The following is a 16,713-nucleotide window of genomic DNA, read 5'->3' on the forward strand; positions in this document are numbered from 1 at the left end:
TTCAGAACGTTTTATAAGATGTCAGAACGTTCTTTATGGTGTCAGAACGTTCTATATTATGTCAGAACACTCTATATGATGTCAGAACGTTCTATATGGTGTCAGAACACTCTATATGATGTCAGAACTTTCTATATGGTGTCATAACACTCTATGTGATGTCAGAACGTTCTATATGGTGTCATAACACTCTATATGATGTCAGAACGTTCTATATCTTGTCATAACACTCTATATGATGTCAGAACGTTTTATATGGTGTCAGAACACTCTATATGATGTCAGAACGTTCTTTAATATAACGTCGTATTTTGGTTTGTGAAGAACCTGTTAACAATCAGCGTATAGACGTTTGGCTTGAAATGACCTTCCTTTTGAACCTGTTGATTCTTACATTATCTGTTTAGAGTACTGTTTTAACGTATATTAACTTGAATAGTCATCAATTTGAATTTGCAATTCACTATATTAAAATAGACACACTATACTTATAACCTATAAATTAATTATTATAAACTATATTCAAATATTTGCAGTTAATGGAAAGTCTGATGTGATAAGGAATCAACGCCGAGAACGAATCTTTCAATATTAGACTAAGAGGTCAAAAGATGAACGTATGAATGTACACGTGTATATACCTTTAAATTTGGTAAAAGATGCAGTATGCCAAAACATAATTACATTGCATCATACAGCTTTTTCGTCCTTCAAGGCGTCAACGTTGCTGCTTGGGGGTCAAAACGATGGAAATCCAAATTGATTCAGTTGAAACAAAAGGGTAGTTTAGCAAAAATCCCGAAATTTTATCAAAATTTAACCAAACGGTTGAAGTTGCTTTATAATATCATAACTGCAGCTATTAAAGTTATCTTCATGATTAAAGTTGAATAAAGTGGCAAGAATGAGTACTTGTTCCTACTAATATTTTATTTTTTCTTGTGATTCTAATTAACATTCATCGTACTTACCTTTGACTTAGGAATGAACCAGTAGATAATTGCTAATATGGGATAGCAAAATGTAATACTAATGACCATCATACTCCGAAAAAACCAATTAGACCTCTCAAGAGAACGGAGGTCATCGTACCAAATGCTGACCAGTTTCTGTTGACAACTTGGATGGGCGACGAACTATAAAAAAAATAGACTAACTGTTTATAATGCACCTATGTTGAGTTGAATATCCAACGCTAATATAACGCACATAACTGTGAAATTATTTGTCCATCGTCTGTACACGTAACTCATAACCAATTATCATGCATTTATGTTCTTTTCTTTGTACAAACAAAACACATATATCCCAGTACCATGTCTTACCTGAACCGGGAGCCAACAATACCACTATTCAACTATAGCCTTTGGCTGAGGTCGATACCTGGATTTATCAACCCGAGAAAAGATATGTTAACAGAGGACGCAGTCCGAGGTCAATATACCTTTTCTCGTGTCGATAAATCCAGGTATCGACCGAAGTCAAAGGCTACAATTGTTGTTTTTTTTTATTTTCAAAACAATAATGTTACCAATCTGAAAAAAAAATCACCGCAAAAATCTACAGAAGCGGGTCGATGCGTTCGTTTGGAGACACGTCATAATTCTATTTTTAGAAACACCCAGTCCTTCAACAAAAAGTCAATATCGGTTTTTATCGGTGGACACGTGATGCATTCCTAGCCAATCACTTGTCGGGAATAATATGAAAAAATAATAAAATATAGAATACTTGGAGCATCATTATATAAGCTAGCAAACCTTAACAGGTACGAAAAGTCAACCTCAATAAACATCGTCAGCTTTCTAATGTCATCAAGGTGATGATTATATGTGTTTGAAGCAAAATAAAAGACAAAGCTTGTCACATTTAGTACCAAACTGATTAATACAATATATCACCTGCAACTGAGTGAGATCGGGTTATCAGGGCTAAGATTCTGTAACATAATCCCAATCGAGGCATAAGCCGAGGTTGGGATGTTACAGAATCTTAACCCGAGACTGAGATGACCCGATCTTGCTCAGTTACAGGTAATTTACTTGTTCTCGCACTATTTAGTTCAATAGAAAACTAAAAAATGTTGCTTAATACTACAAGAATCCCGTCGAGGCCCCAATTAAAAATGGCCTCTACACTAATAGAGCTACATTTGAATGTTTTCGCAAAAATATCTAGTCGGTCCTTACGAAGAAGACAACGTATTTCACAGTGTAGATAATATTTTATCTACGACACCAGATATCTAATAACATCAAAATGACACATATAACGACAAAACAGAATAATTATAATGCAGATTGTCAAGTTCAATCCGTTAATGCGCGGATGAATACACCGCAGTGTAAAAACTCCGCGAAATTTCACGTAAATGTACCAGACAGATTGAACGATATAGAAAAGTTTAGCATGGGGTTTGACTTGGGATATCTCTGTCTGAGTGCGAGAATATAACATCAGTACAGAGCATTTAAATACCTTAGGGTTTCATTTAAATCGTCAACATGAACATATTTGAAACGTTTACCTGTTCAATTTTGTCACCCACTCTTGTAGTGAATAGCTAATTGGTCACTACCATAAGAAAATGGCGATATACATTTATTTGAATTAGCCATTCACTACAAGAGTGGGTGACAAATTTAAGTAACTCTTGCTTACCTTTTTCTCATTGTAGTGAATGGCTAGTTTGAGTCTGGCCAATAGTTCGTAAGTATCATCCTCACAGTCGGGGCCCTTCTTGTTGAGCAGCTTTTCAAGCTCATCGTGACCCCTGACCTTGTCCAGTAGTTTGACCACATATATACTGAGCTGGTCCGCCAAACCAAGGTATTCATTCTGTTAATATATAAAAAAAGAAATGTTCGAAATTGAAGTTTTAAGGATAATAATATTCTGAACGATCTAAATGATAACAGAATATAACTGAAAAAAGGCATTATAAAAATTACGCGGTGCATAACCGATCATAAAAGAAAATAGAAAGGTAAAATGAGATTAACACATTTGATATGTATTGTTAAAACAAATTAATTGTGGTCTTCTTACTTTGTAATACTTTTCCACTTTAGCGACCCCTCTAAGTTCTCTTGCTAATTCAAACGCGGTCAGAATAGGGTCCTTACTGGAGAGTGATATATAGGCACTGCTTGCTAGGCCACGGTAAGCATTGAGCCTCGTTTTCGCGAGCCGCCATTGGTCAAACTGAAGTTTGTTACTACACTCCTGACAATTACAGTAGTAATGGTGGGGTTTATTTATGTTCTCTCCGCGGAGTAAAAGCAACTGTATGATCTCGAACTGATTTCTCTCCGCTGCCAGTATCAGTGGCGTTATGTCAGCGGAAAACGGTGAATCCTCGTTAGTGGTATTAAAAAAGTAATCTGTTTCTCCGAATCGCTTGTTATCCCTTTTAACGTCTCTGTACTTAGGATGCTTAAGAATGGTCTCTGCGATCTGTTCGTGACCGGCACTGATGGCCTGCAGAAGTGCCTCGTGGATGTTCGCCAGGTTTGACCGATCAAGAAGTAGCTCGACGACCTTGGGAAGAAATCAAACAACATAATTATTTGATTGACATCATATTTATTTACTCATAGCCTCTCCCTCGCAGCCAAGTGGAAACAGATAAGAATGTAATTCAGATATATTGGATTACCAGGAGGGAGGATGAAAAATAAACCACATTACAATATTGTTGAAATGGTACGATTCTACAAGGAAAATAAGATAAAATGTTCCGAATCTAATGTTCTTATTTGTTGTAATATTTTCAAGAAATTATATGTACTCATATGCCTTTGTCAACACTCATTGCAGAGTTCATTGACTTGTGGAGCTTCATCTGATTTTATATTAAACAAAATTCTACTTTATATATACCTCAAGGTGTTCATTTCCCACAGCAAGGCGCAGAGGCGTCCTGCCGATAATATCACTGAAGTCGACGTTAAACGTCAGATTCTCCTCTAGGATCCTCTTAACAGATGGAATGTCTCCAAACTCGGCAGCAAATATAAACTCTTCTTCCACTGAGGATAACTGTTGATAGTGAAATATAAAAACTAAGGAAACGCTTAAATGTCATCTTTTATATTAGAATATCAGACAAAACAACTGTTTAACAGAGTTCTCATTACCTCTGTCTGTATACATTGTCAACACTCGAACCCAATAGAACGACGGGGAGTAGGATATCATGTCTGACTCCTCTATAAAAAGAAACATGCAGCCTGTATTTACTTTACCTTCGATGAAATATTACAAAACTGATGATTTAGATATAATATATATATAATTTTAATCGGATGTAAAGTTAAAAGGCATGTTGTATATTTTGGTCTCACATAACATAATTAAATTGCAAGCTTGCGCACTTTGGTGCATAGTGATGTCAAATGAGACACGCAGGTCCAAAATCTGATATTACACTAAGGTTATAGTGGCTAATATATATTGTTTTATATTGTATTTTTTGCTGTATTTCGTGTTATGTATGGTTTTGAATTTTCGATTTGTGTACAATTTAATCACCTTATAACCTTTATTCATTAAATAATATTCATCTACACCAAATATGGACCAAATCCTTTCATTCCTACAGAAGAAGAAGGATTTTTTAAGAATAATTTGCTATGTTTCCCCTATTGGGCCCCGCCCCTCAGGCCCCTGGGGTCCAGACCAACGGTTTATACAAAAGTGTATCCCCTCCACCCAATGATGCTTCAGACCAAATATGGAACAAATCCTTTCATTCCTACAGAAGAAGAATGATTTTAAAGAATTTGCTATATTTCCCCTATTGGGCCCCGCCCCTCAGCCCCCAGGGGGACTAGACCCATCGTTATTACAAGGATGCTCCACACCAAATATGGACCAAATCCTTTCATTCCTACAGAAGAAGAAGGATTTTAAAGAATAATTTGCTATGTTTCCCCTATTGGGCCCGCCCCTCAGGCCCCTGGGGGCCAGACCCACCATTTATACAAAATTGTTTCTTCTTCACCCAATGATGCTTCATACCAGATTTTGTTAAAATCCGCTTAGTGGTTCATGACAAGTAGTGTAAAGTTGACGGACGACGGACGACGGACGCTGCGGTATGGCATAAGCTCACCATGGTCCTTCGGACCTGGTGAGCTAAAAACATAAGTAGATCTTTCGTAAAGTATTTCACACATATCACGTATTATTCAGTGACTATATCCATTTTATATATAACTTTTAGTAATACCGACGCTACCATTATCAGTAAGATATTGACATGACGTAATCGCATTATGTAGAAAAGTTTCAAAGGAGTTTTTTTAACTTAGCTGGGGGAATCCTCTATATTCACTTCCTAAATATCGCAGGAAATTCTTCTGACACAGCTTACATAAAACACGAGTATTTAATCTTATTTACATGAAACAGTTATTTATCTGCCTTACCTTCTTACAAACGTTACGAAATTTGCCAGACTTTGGACTAGGTTTTTCAACTTTGACTTTAAGCAACAATGATCAATCTTAAGTGACCAAAATGATCGTATGATGCGGTATAAAGGATGGTGTGGTGCCGTATATAGGATGGTATGGTGCCATACAATGTATATATGATGGTCTGATGCCGTATATAGGATGGTATGGTACCGAATATAGGATGGTATGGTTCCGTATAAAGGATGGTATGGACCCGTATATAGGATGGTATGGTGCCGTATATAGGATTGTATGGTATCGTATATAGGATGGTATGGTACCGAATATAGGATGGTATGGTGCCGTATAAAGGATGGTATGGACCCGTATATAGGATGGTATGGTGCCGTATATAGGATTGTATGGTGCCGTATATAGGATGGTATGGTGCCGTATATAGGATGGTATGGTGCCGTATATAGGATGGTATGAATCCGTATAAAGGGACGTATGATGCCGTATATAGGAAGGTATGGTGCCGTATATAGGAAGGTATGGTGCCGTATATAGGATGGTATGTTGCCGTATATAGGATGGTATGGGGCCGTATATAGGATGGTATGGTGCCGTATAAAAGATGGTATGGTGCCGTATATAGGATGGTATGTTGCCGTATATAGGTTGGTATGGTGCCGTATATAGGATGGTATGGTGCCGTATATAGGATGGTATGGTACTGTATATAGGATGGTATGTTGCCGTATATAGGATGGTATGGTGCCGCATATAGGATGGTATGGTACTGTATATAGGATGGTATGGTGCCGTATAAAAGATGGTATGGTGCCGTATATAGGATGGTATGGTGCTGTATATAGGATGATATGGTGCCGTATATAGGTTTGTATGGTACCGTATATAGGATGGTATGTTGCCGTATATAGGATGGTATGGTGCCGTATATAGGATGGTATGGTGCCGTATAAAAGATGGTATGGTGCCGTATATAGGATGGTATGGTGCCGTATATATGATGGTATGGTGCCGTATAAAGGATTATATGGTACCGTATTTAGGATGGTATGGACCCGTATATAGGATGGTATGGTGCCGTTTATAGGATTGTATGGTACCGTATATAGGATGGTATGGTGACGTATATAGGATTGTATGGTACCGGATATAGGATGGTATGGTGACGTATAAATGATGGTATGCTGCCGTATATAGGATGGTACGGTGTCGTATATAGGATGGTATGGTGCCGTATATAGGATGGTATGGTGCCGTATATAGGATTGTATGGTGCCGTATATAGGATGGTACGGTGTCGTATATAGGAAGGAATGGTGCCGTATATAGGAAGGAATGGTACTGTATGTAGGATGGTATGGTGTCGTATGTATGATGTTATGATGCCGTATATAGGATTGTATGGTACCGTATATAGGATGGTATGGTGACGTATAAATGGAAGGTATGATGTCGTATATAGGAAGGTATGATGCCGTATAAAGATGGTATGATGCCGTATAAAGGGACGTATGATGCCGTATATAGTAAGGTATGGTGCCGTATATAGGATTGTATGGTGCCGTATATAGGATTGTATGGTGACGTTTAAATGATGGTATGTTGCCGTATATAGGATGGTACGGTGTCGTATATAGGATGGTATGGTGCCGTATATAGGATTGTATGGTACCGTATATAGGATGGTATGGTGACGTATAAATGATGGTATGGTGCCGTATATAGGATGGTACGGTGTCGTATATAGGATGGTATGATGCCGTATAAAGGGACGTATGATGCCGTATATAGGAAGGTATGGTGCCGTATATAGGATTGTATGGTGCCGTATATAGGATCGTATGATGCTGTATATAGGATGGTATGATGCCGTATAAAGGGACGTATGATGCTGTACATAGGAAGGTATGATGTCGTATATAGGAAGGTATGATGCCGTATAAACGGACGTATTATGCTTATATAGGATGGTATGGTGCCGTATATTGGATGGTATGATGCCGTATAAAGGGACGTATGATGCTGTATATAGGAAGGTATGATGTCGTATATAGGAAGGTATGATGTCGTATAAAGGGACGTATTATGCTTATATAGGATGGTATGATGCCGTATAAAGGAACGTGTGGTGCCCTATAAACCTTGATCCTATTTGACTTTCTGCATCGACTAAATGTATGTGCTTCCTTACTGTGTATCTAGTGATTATGTTACAACACGGTTTACCCTGCTGTGTGACTATCAGTCCTCGAGTATAGTTGTAATCCGGTAGCTAAAAGGTGTTCTGGTACATGTAATGTGAAATATAAGCGTTAGAATAAACAAAAATGTGTAGGTTTCTAACGTAGGAGTTTGGGAACTTCGTCCCCTTTGCTCTGTTTTGATATATTATACCGAAGACCTGAAAATTTCTTGCAAATATGTGCTTCCCTTCTTTAAGATTAATATAAGTTAAACACATTTCATCATTTAAAAACACAAGCCACGAAAGAATTCTAAAAACAACACGCTTTTAAATATATAATATTGTTATGTAATAGGCATTGCCTTAATGTATTCCATCCAAGTAACAATGCTACAGCACAATGAGTGGTAATACCTTATGATGAAGAGATGCAATACCTTATGATAAAGAGTGGTCATACATTATGATGAAGAGTTGTAATACCTTATCATAAAGAGTGGTAATACATTATGATGAAGAGTGGTAATATACATTCTGATAAAGAATGGTAATACATTATGATAAATAGTGGAAATACATTATGATTAATAGTGGTAATACATTATTATGATGAGTGGCAATAAATTATGATAAAAAGTGGTAACACATTATGATTAAGAGTGGTAATACATTATGATGATGAATGGTAATACAGTATAATAAAGAGTGGTAATACATTATGATTAAGAGTGGTAATATATTATGATAAAGAGTGGTCATACATTATGATGAAGAGTTGTAATACCTTATGATAAAGAGTGGTAATACATTATGATGAAGAGTGGTAATACATTATGATGAAGAGTTGTAATACCTTATCATAAAGAGTGGTAATACATTATGATGAAGAGTGGTAATACATTATGATAAATAGTGGAAATACATTATGATAAAGAGTGGTAATACCCTATGATTAAGAGTGATAATACATTAGGATAAAGAGTGGTAATACATTATGATGAAGAGTGGTAATACATTATGATAAAGAGTGGTAATACATTATGATAAAAATTGGTTATACACTATGATTAGGAGTGGTAATATATTATGATGATGAGTGGTAATACATTATGATTAACAGTGGTAATACCTTATGCTAAAGAGTGGTAATACCTTATGATTAAGAGTGGTCATACATTATTTTGAAGAGTGGTAATACCTTATTATAAAGAGTGGTAATACATTATGATGAAGAGTGGTAATAAATTATGATAAAGAGTGGTAATACATTATGATAAATAGTGGAAATATATTATGATAAAGATTGGTAATACATTATTATGATGAGTGGCAATACATTATGATACAAAGTGGTAATATATTATGATTAAGAGTGGTAATACATTATGATGATGAGTGGTAATACATTATGATTAAGAGTGGTAATACCTTATGATAAAGAGTGGTAATACCTTATGATTAAGAGTGGTAATACATTATGATAAAGAGTGGTAATACCCTATGATTAAGAGTGATAATACATTATGATAAAGAGTGGTAATACATTATGATAAAAAGTGGTTATACATAATTGATTAAGAGTGGTAATACCTTATTAAAAAGAGTGGTCATACATTATTTTGAAGAGTGGTAATACCTTATTATAAAGAGTGATAATACATTATGATGAAAAGTGGTAATACATTATGATAAAGAGTGGTAATACATTATGATAAATAGTGGAAATACATTATGAAAAAGAGTGGTAATACATTATTATGAGTGGCAATAAATTATGATACAAAGTGGTAATACATTATGATTAAGAGTGGTAATACATTATGATGATGAGTAGTAATACATTATGATTAAGAGTGGTAATACCTTAAGATAAAGAGTGGTAATAAATTATGATAAAAAGGGGTAATACCTTATGATAAAGAGTGGTCATACATTATTATGATGAGTGGCAATAAATTATGATACAAAGTGGTAATACATTATGATTAAGAGTGGTAATACATTATGATAAAGAGTGGTAATACATTATGATAAATAGTGGAAATACATTATGAAAAAGAGTGGTAATACATTATTATGAGTGGCAATGAATTATGATAAAAGTGGTAATACATTATGATTAAGAGTGGTAATACATTATGATGATGAGTAGTAATACATTATGATTAAGAGTGGTAATACCTTAAGATAAAGAGTGGTAATAAATTATGATAAAAAGGGGTAATACCTTATGATAAAGAGTGGTCATACATTATTATGATGAGTGGCAATAAATTATGATACAAAGTGGTAATACATTATGATTAAGAGTGGTAATACATTATGATAAAGAGTGGTAATACATTATCATAAATAGTGGAAATACATTATGAAAAAGAGTGGTAATACATTATTATTAGTGGCAATGAATTATGATACAAAGTGGTAATACATTATCCTTAAGAGTGGTAATACATCATGATAAAGAGTGGTAATACCTTATAATAAAGAGTGGTAATACATTATTATGATGAGTGGCAATAAATTATGATACAAAGTTGTAATACATTATGATTAAGAGTGGTAGGGGATTATGATGATGAGTAGTAATACATTATGATTAAGAGTGGTAGGGGATTATGATGATGAGTAGTAATACATTATGATTAAGAGTGGTAATACATCATGATAAAGAGTGGTAATACCTTATGATAAAGACTGGTAATACCTTATGATAAAGTGTGGAAATACCTTATGATAAAAGTGGTTATACATTATTATCATGAGTGGCAATAAATTATGATAAAAGTGGTAATACATTATGATTAAGAGTGGTAATACCTTATTATAAAGAGTGGTAATACCTTTGGATAAAGAGTGGTAATATGTTAAGATAAAGAGTGGTAATACCTTGTTATAAACAGTGGTACTACATTATGATAAGGAGTGGTAATAAATTATGCTTAAGAGTGGTAATACAGTATGATGAAGAGTGGTAATACATTATTATAAATTATGATACAAAGTGGTAATACATTATGATAAAGAGTGGTAATACATTATGATAAAAAGTGGTAATACATTATGATTAAGAGTGGAATTACCTTATTAAAAAGAGTGGTAATACATTATTTTGAAGAGTGGTACTACCTTATGATAAGGAGTGGTAATAAATTATGATTAAGAGTGGTAATACAGTATGATGAAGAGTGGTAATACATTATGATAAAGAGTGGTAATACCTTTTGATAAAGAGTGGTAATATGTTAAGATAAAGAGTGGTAATACCTTACGATAAAGAGTGGTGATACATTATAATGATGAGTGGCAATATATTATGATAAAGAGTGGTAATCCCTTATAATAAAGAGTGGTAATTCCTTTGGATAAAGAGTGGTAATGCATTTTGATAAGGATTGGTAATACCTTTGGATAAAGAGTGGTAATCCCTTATGATAAAGATTGATAATACATTATGATAAGGAGTGGTAATACATTATGGTGATGAGTGGTAATAAATTATGATTAAGAGTGTTAATACATTATGATAAGGAGTGGTAATACATTACAATTAAGAGTGGTAATACAGTATGATAAAGAGTGGTGATACCTTTTGATAAAGAGTGGTTATATATTAAGATAAAGAGTGGTAATAAATGATGATAAAAGGTGGTAATACATTATTATAAAGAGTGGTAATCCCTTATGATAAAGATTGATAATACATTATGATAAAGAGTGGTAATACATTATGATTAAGAGTGGTAATATATTATGATGATGAGTGGTAATACATTATGATAAAAAGTGACAATAAATTATGATAAAAAGTGGTAATACATTATGATGATGAGTGGTAATACATTATGATAAAGAGTGGTAATACATTATAATGTTAAATGGCAATAAATTATGATAAAGAGTGGTAATAAATTATGATAAAATGTGGTAATACATTATGATAAAGAGTGGTAATACCTTATGATTAAGAGTTGTAATACATTATGATAAAGAGTGGTAATACATTATTATAAATAGTGGTAATATATTATGATTAAGAGTGGTAATACCTTTTGATAAAGAGTGGTAATACATTTGATGATGAGTGGTAATACAGTATGATAAAGAGTGGTAATACATTATATTAAGAGTGGTAATACATTATGATAAAGAGTGGTAATAACTTATAATAAAGAGTGGTAATACATTATGATAAAGAGTGGTAATGCATTATGATAAAGAGTGGTAATGCATTATGATAATGAGTGGTAATACATTATGATAAAGAGGGGTAATTACTTATGATAAAGAGTGGTTATACATTATGATGATGAGTGGTAATACATTATGATAAAGAGTGGTAATACATTATGATAAAGAATGGTAATACATTATGATCAAGAATGGTAGTACCTTATTAAAAAGAGTGGTAATACCTGATGATAAAGAGTGGTAATGCATTATGATGATGAGTAGTAATATATTATGATAAAGAGTGGTAATACATTATGATAAAGAATGGTAATACATTATGATAAAGAGTGGTAATACCTTATGATAAAGAGTGGTAATATATTATGATAAAGAGTAGTAATCCATTATGATTAAGAGTGGCAATAAATTATGATAAAGAGTGGTAATAAATTATGATAAAGAGTGGTAATACATTATGATAAAGAGTGGTAATACATTATGATGATGAATGGCAATAAAGTATGATAAAGATTGGTAATAAATTATGATAAAGAGTGGTAATACATTATGATAAAGAGTGGTATTACATTATGATAGAGATTGGTATAACATTATTATTTTGAGTGGTAATACATTATGATAAATAGAGGTAATACATTATGATTCAGAGTGGTAATACAGTATGATAAAGAGTGGTAATACATTACGAAATTGGAACACTGGAGGCAAATTACACATGGATGACATAATATGGTATCAATAGAGATGTTATGTTTGTTTGTAGCGCCAGTGTCCGTAACATATACTACGTTAGTAGGTAACTTAGGACCATTAAAATATAGAAATAAATTAGTCATCTATCCGCACATAGGAGTTGCATGACAAGGGTATCGTTTAATTTTAATCCACCAGGAAGGATCTATAATAGCAGGACCCATTCAGTTTGCCTTGTGTATAGTGTTTTGTTCGTTAACCCGAGTCAGTATTTGTCTTTAACAAAGAGGGAAACACCACGTGTTGGTGACAGTTATTCTGGTTACACGTGACTGAACCTTACCGATCTATGTATACCGTTGGACTTGTCCCCAGTTAGGTTTAACCTGGACAGATTTCGCTTGTCTCGGGCAGTCCTGTAAGGCATGTTGGAGTCCAGCTGGTCATTTTGTCGTGCTGTAAATACAAATAAGAATGATTGATGGAATTGATTCGACACAATCTCGGATCGAACTACGCCAAATTGGCCAGACGGCGTTGCGTGTCGTCTGATAAATCCACCTGGTACGTAATCTATCACAGCTGACAAGAGGGGCGAAGGACAATGTACGAGCTTCTGCGGGAAGTATCAATGTGTCCTAAAATATCTGCTACGTCACTGCTATTAAAGAAGTCTGGTGTCCCTAATTAATCAATACAATCAACTTTATCGCACGATCAGCAGTATTGCTTTAAATATACACTACCGTGATCCTCCTCAGTGTAGGAACGTGATGGGATATACCCATGACATCTAGTTCGCATATTGTCTTACCTTACTCTGCCTTACCCTTTACTCCAGAATAATAAAATTGACTACACGCACTAATCTTTCGTAATTGTTTTCCCACGAAAATATTATTTGCATTATATCCCTATCTTTTTGTATGTTTTGAAACCATTTTACATCCAAATATATATATTGTGTGGGTCAGAATGATAGCTTTTTCTCAGGCTTTATGTACGATTTGAAACCTGAAATAAAACCTCGAAATAAACCTCGGCTTCACCTTGATAAGTGTTCATATCTCCTCACATTCACAATAATATAAATCCATATTTGTAATAAAAATAATAATAACTAGATTTGATCAAGATCAAAACACGGGATTTCCAACAAGAAAATGAACAAAGAAATGTTCTCGAGCTGACGATCGCTTTTAAACGTTTCCCTTCGCTTCCCTTCACTTCCCTTTGCTTCCCTTCTCTGACAAACCTATTTTGTAGGTTTCACTTGTTTATTGACAAGCATCATGATGCATCGACCTTGAAACTTTATAAATCTCTTTATAAGGATACATTCTTTTAAATGTAGTGTAAAAAAAAGTTTTGAAGAATTTTGGAATTTTCATTTTTTTTATCATTTGACCCCTGTGACCTTGAATATAGGTCAAGGTCAACGAGCTGAACTCTGTTTGTAGCCAAAGACACATGCTATAGATGTGCCGAATATCAACTCTTCATTTTTCATAGTTAATCGAAGAAGAGTTTTAAGTGCAATATTTTGAAAATTTTGCATTTTGGCGGGAAAATGAACATTTTTCAAAGTGGTATATCTTCGTCATTTTTGATGTTGTGACCTTGAAACTTTTCACATAACCTAATTAGATCATGCTCTTTAAGATATGATAAAAATGTAACTATTTTTCAGATTTTTATTATTATCCTATATTTGACCCCATTGCGAGGCCTTAAAATTGACATATTCTCTGAAAACATGTCATAGAAAAAAGTGAGCCCCGACCAAGATCTACAAGTTCCACATAACGTTCATGCAGAACAACGAACGCTAATGAAGTTATGGTCGTTCTAAAAATGTTTTAAAAAATCGATTTTTAGATCTGTGACCTTGACCTTTACCATTACGATCATGATTTTATTCGGGTGTCTCGAGATCGATGTCCTCTATCATGTGCTAAAATATGAACGCATGAATTTTAAAGAAAAAACATAACAATATCAATAGGTATTTCCAACCGAAATGGAAATCCCTAATAACAAAGTGGTATATCTTCGTCATTTTTGATGCTATGACCTTGAAACTTGAACTCATTTTATGATTTTTATTTTTGACCTATATTTGACCCCATATTGAGGCTTTGAACTTATATTCTCTGATAACATGTCATGGAAAAAAGTTAGCCCTGACCAAGATCTACCAGAAGTATGAAGCGTTCAAGCAGTACAATGAAAGCTTTTGAAGTTATGGTCGTTCGAGAAACGTTTTTAAAAAAACTCTATTTTTAGATCTGTGACCTTGACCTTTGACATTATGATCATGAATTTGTTCGCATACCATGTGTTTGTTGTCCTCCAATACGTACTGAAATATGAACGTTATATCTTTATTCGTAGTGTTCACAAGATATGTGGAAATAAGAATAAGAAAATTAAAGATAAAACATAACAATATCAATAGGTATTTCCATCCGAAATGGAAATCCCTAATAAATAATAATTTAGCATTGTCTATTCCCTGTCTAATGGCTCCTTCAGTGTACACTGTAACAGAACAGATCCACCAGTTAATAATATGAAGTATGTATTGTGTTGTTTGTGTGTAATGATTAGATATCGTTTAAACTGTAAATTGATGTCCTACAACAGGCTATGTGGGGCATCACCTGGTTAAGAGGGGTATTATGTTGACCAATAAAACGTAGACATATAAACGTTTATTGGTCAACGTAATACCTCTACATGATTTCACTGGAGTCACTGATACGTCAACTTTTGTTTTTATATTTTCAATGCTGGCAGTTTTAGTCCTTATTCAATATGAATTCATTTTGAAATATGACACAGTGACCTGGGAGGTACAGTCACGTACTTGATCGATCTCTCACAACATAACACAAGCATCACGAGGATCAAACTAACTGAATAAGAGAACATCAAACAAACAGAAATATATTGATTCCAATACCAAACTTAAGACTTTCAGTGATTTCTACGATTAGACGCTCTACACCCCTGCAGGTCGGTGATCGAGAAACGAATACAGCTGCTGTTACCCACTGCATGTTTCATAAGAGGCGACTAATGAGGGAACCCCTGCAGAAACGGGGATGTGCTTTTGACACAAACGCGACCAAAAACAAATCTGCTGCACCCATTGTAACATTTGGGATATTGATCTTTCTCTCTACTTCTAACTACATTGTATATCCTAGCGCATTGCTTGGCAATACCTCGCGTTTGACTTTAATGTTGAGCGTTTGCACAGGTGAGGAAGGCAATGGGTTCTGTTCCCAGGCCGGGACATACCAAAGTCTTTAAAAATGATAGTTGTTATTCCCTGCTTAACGTTCAACATCAAAGACAATTGCAACATGTGACCGGGCGGAAGACTGTGCTGGGTGCCTTCGGAATGGTATTTCAGTGAGATAGCAGTATAAAGTCGGCATCAGATCCGCGCTATCACAAGGAGGCAAGTAAATTAACATACCCTGTGTCCATCCGCATACACAAATGTACGCGTCCACAACATACACGGAGGCACGTACTTAAATTGCCTAAGCTTTTAATAGGACGTTAAACAATATAAAACCAAATCACACAACTGGATTCAATAAAGCCGTTCATTCAAATTGAAACAGATAAGTTATCTGAAAAAGAGTAATATCCTAATATTGTGGTCATTTAAGTAACTGTCTATTCAATATACACGATATTCCTGGAACAGCCTTTCGTCAGGTGGCAGGAGGAGACGCCCGCAAATGACACTGATCCCATAATGTCTAAAGCCTTATTCATCTAGCAGAGGTACACGGGCTTTTTTTGCAATGGAAATGTTAATAAAGGTTCATGGATTTGACGGGTAAATGACGTTATAGTTAAAGAAGGGATCGTTCCTCATTGGGAGTGTTAGATTGTATTAGCGACTGATGTCGCCCTCCCTCTTGGTTGGAAATACACCTGTTTGTTGTTTGTGTTTGTTGTTGTGATTTTAACGTATCGTCTGGTCAGATTGTTTCGTTATTCGATACAATTGCTATGTTTATCAATATTAATTTTAACACCTCTTCATCCTGTCCTATAGAAAAGGTAACTACGAAATGAATTACAGAACTGGACACATAATCTCCTTGATATCAGTATTTCAGTTAGATATTCAGTGGACGTACGTGCTGTCCCTGTATTAGACACATCACCCATGGATGGGGA

At 34.6% G+C, this 16,713-nt stretch overlaps 1 protein-coding gene across 1 annotated transcript in view; it reads right to left on the reverse strand.

The window, feature by feature from the left end:
- Positions 1 to 667: 667 nt before the first annotated feature.
- The window catches only part of LOC110451108 (short transient receptor potential channel 6-like), a 146,786-nt gene continuing 130,740 nt past the window's right edge, over positions 668 to 16,713 (reverse strand). The window contains exons 2-7 of the mRNA XM_021498966.1: positions 12,851 to 12,963; positions 3,883 to 4,041; positions 3,049 to 3,540; positions 2,662 to 2,838; positions 972 to 1,136; positions 668 to 727 (exon numbers count right to left, since the gene is read on the reverse strand). Of these exons, the coding sequence (XP_021354641.1) occupies positions 719 to 727; positions 972 to 1,136; positions 2,662 to 2,838; positions 3,049 to 3,540; positions 3,883 to 4,041; positions 12,851 to 12,963 (1,115 nt within the window). The 3' untranslated portion in view covers positions 668 to 718. The remainder of the gene's footprint in view (positions 728 to 971; positions 1,137 to 2,661; positions 2,839 to 3,048; positions 3,541 to 3,882; positions 4,042 to 12,850; positions 12,964 to 16,713) is intronic.

The sequence above is a fragment of the Mizuhopecten yessoensis genome, unplaced genomic scaffold, assembly GCF_002113885.1.
Source record: "Mizuhopecten yessoensis strain PY_sf001 unplaced genomic scaffold, ASM211388v2 scaffold5803, whole genome shotgun sequence".
In the NCBI taxonomy this organism is placed as follows: Eukaryota; Metazoa; Mollusca; class Bivalvia; order Pectinida; family Pectinidae; genus Mizuhopecten; species Mizuhopecten yessoensis.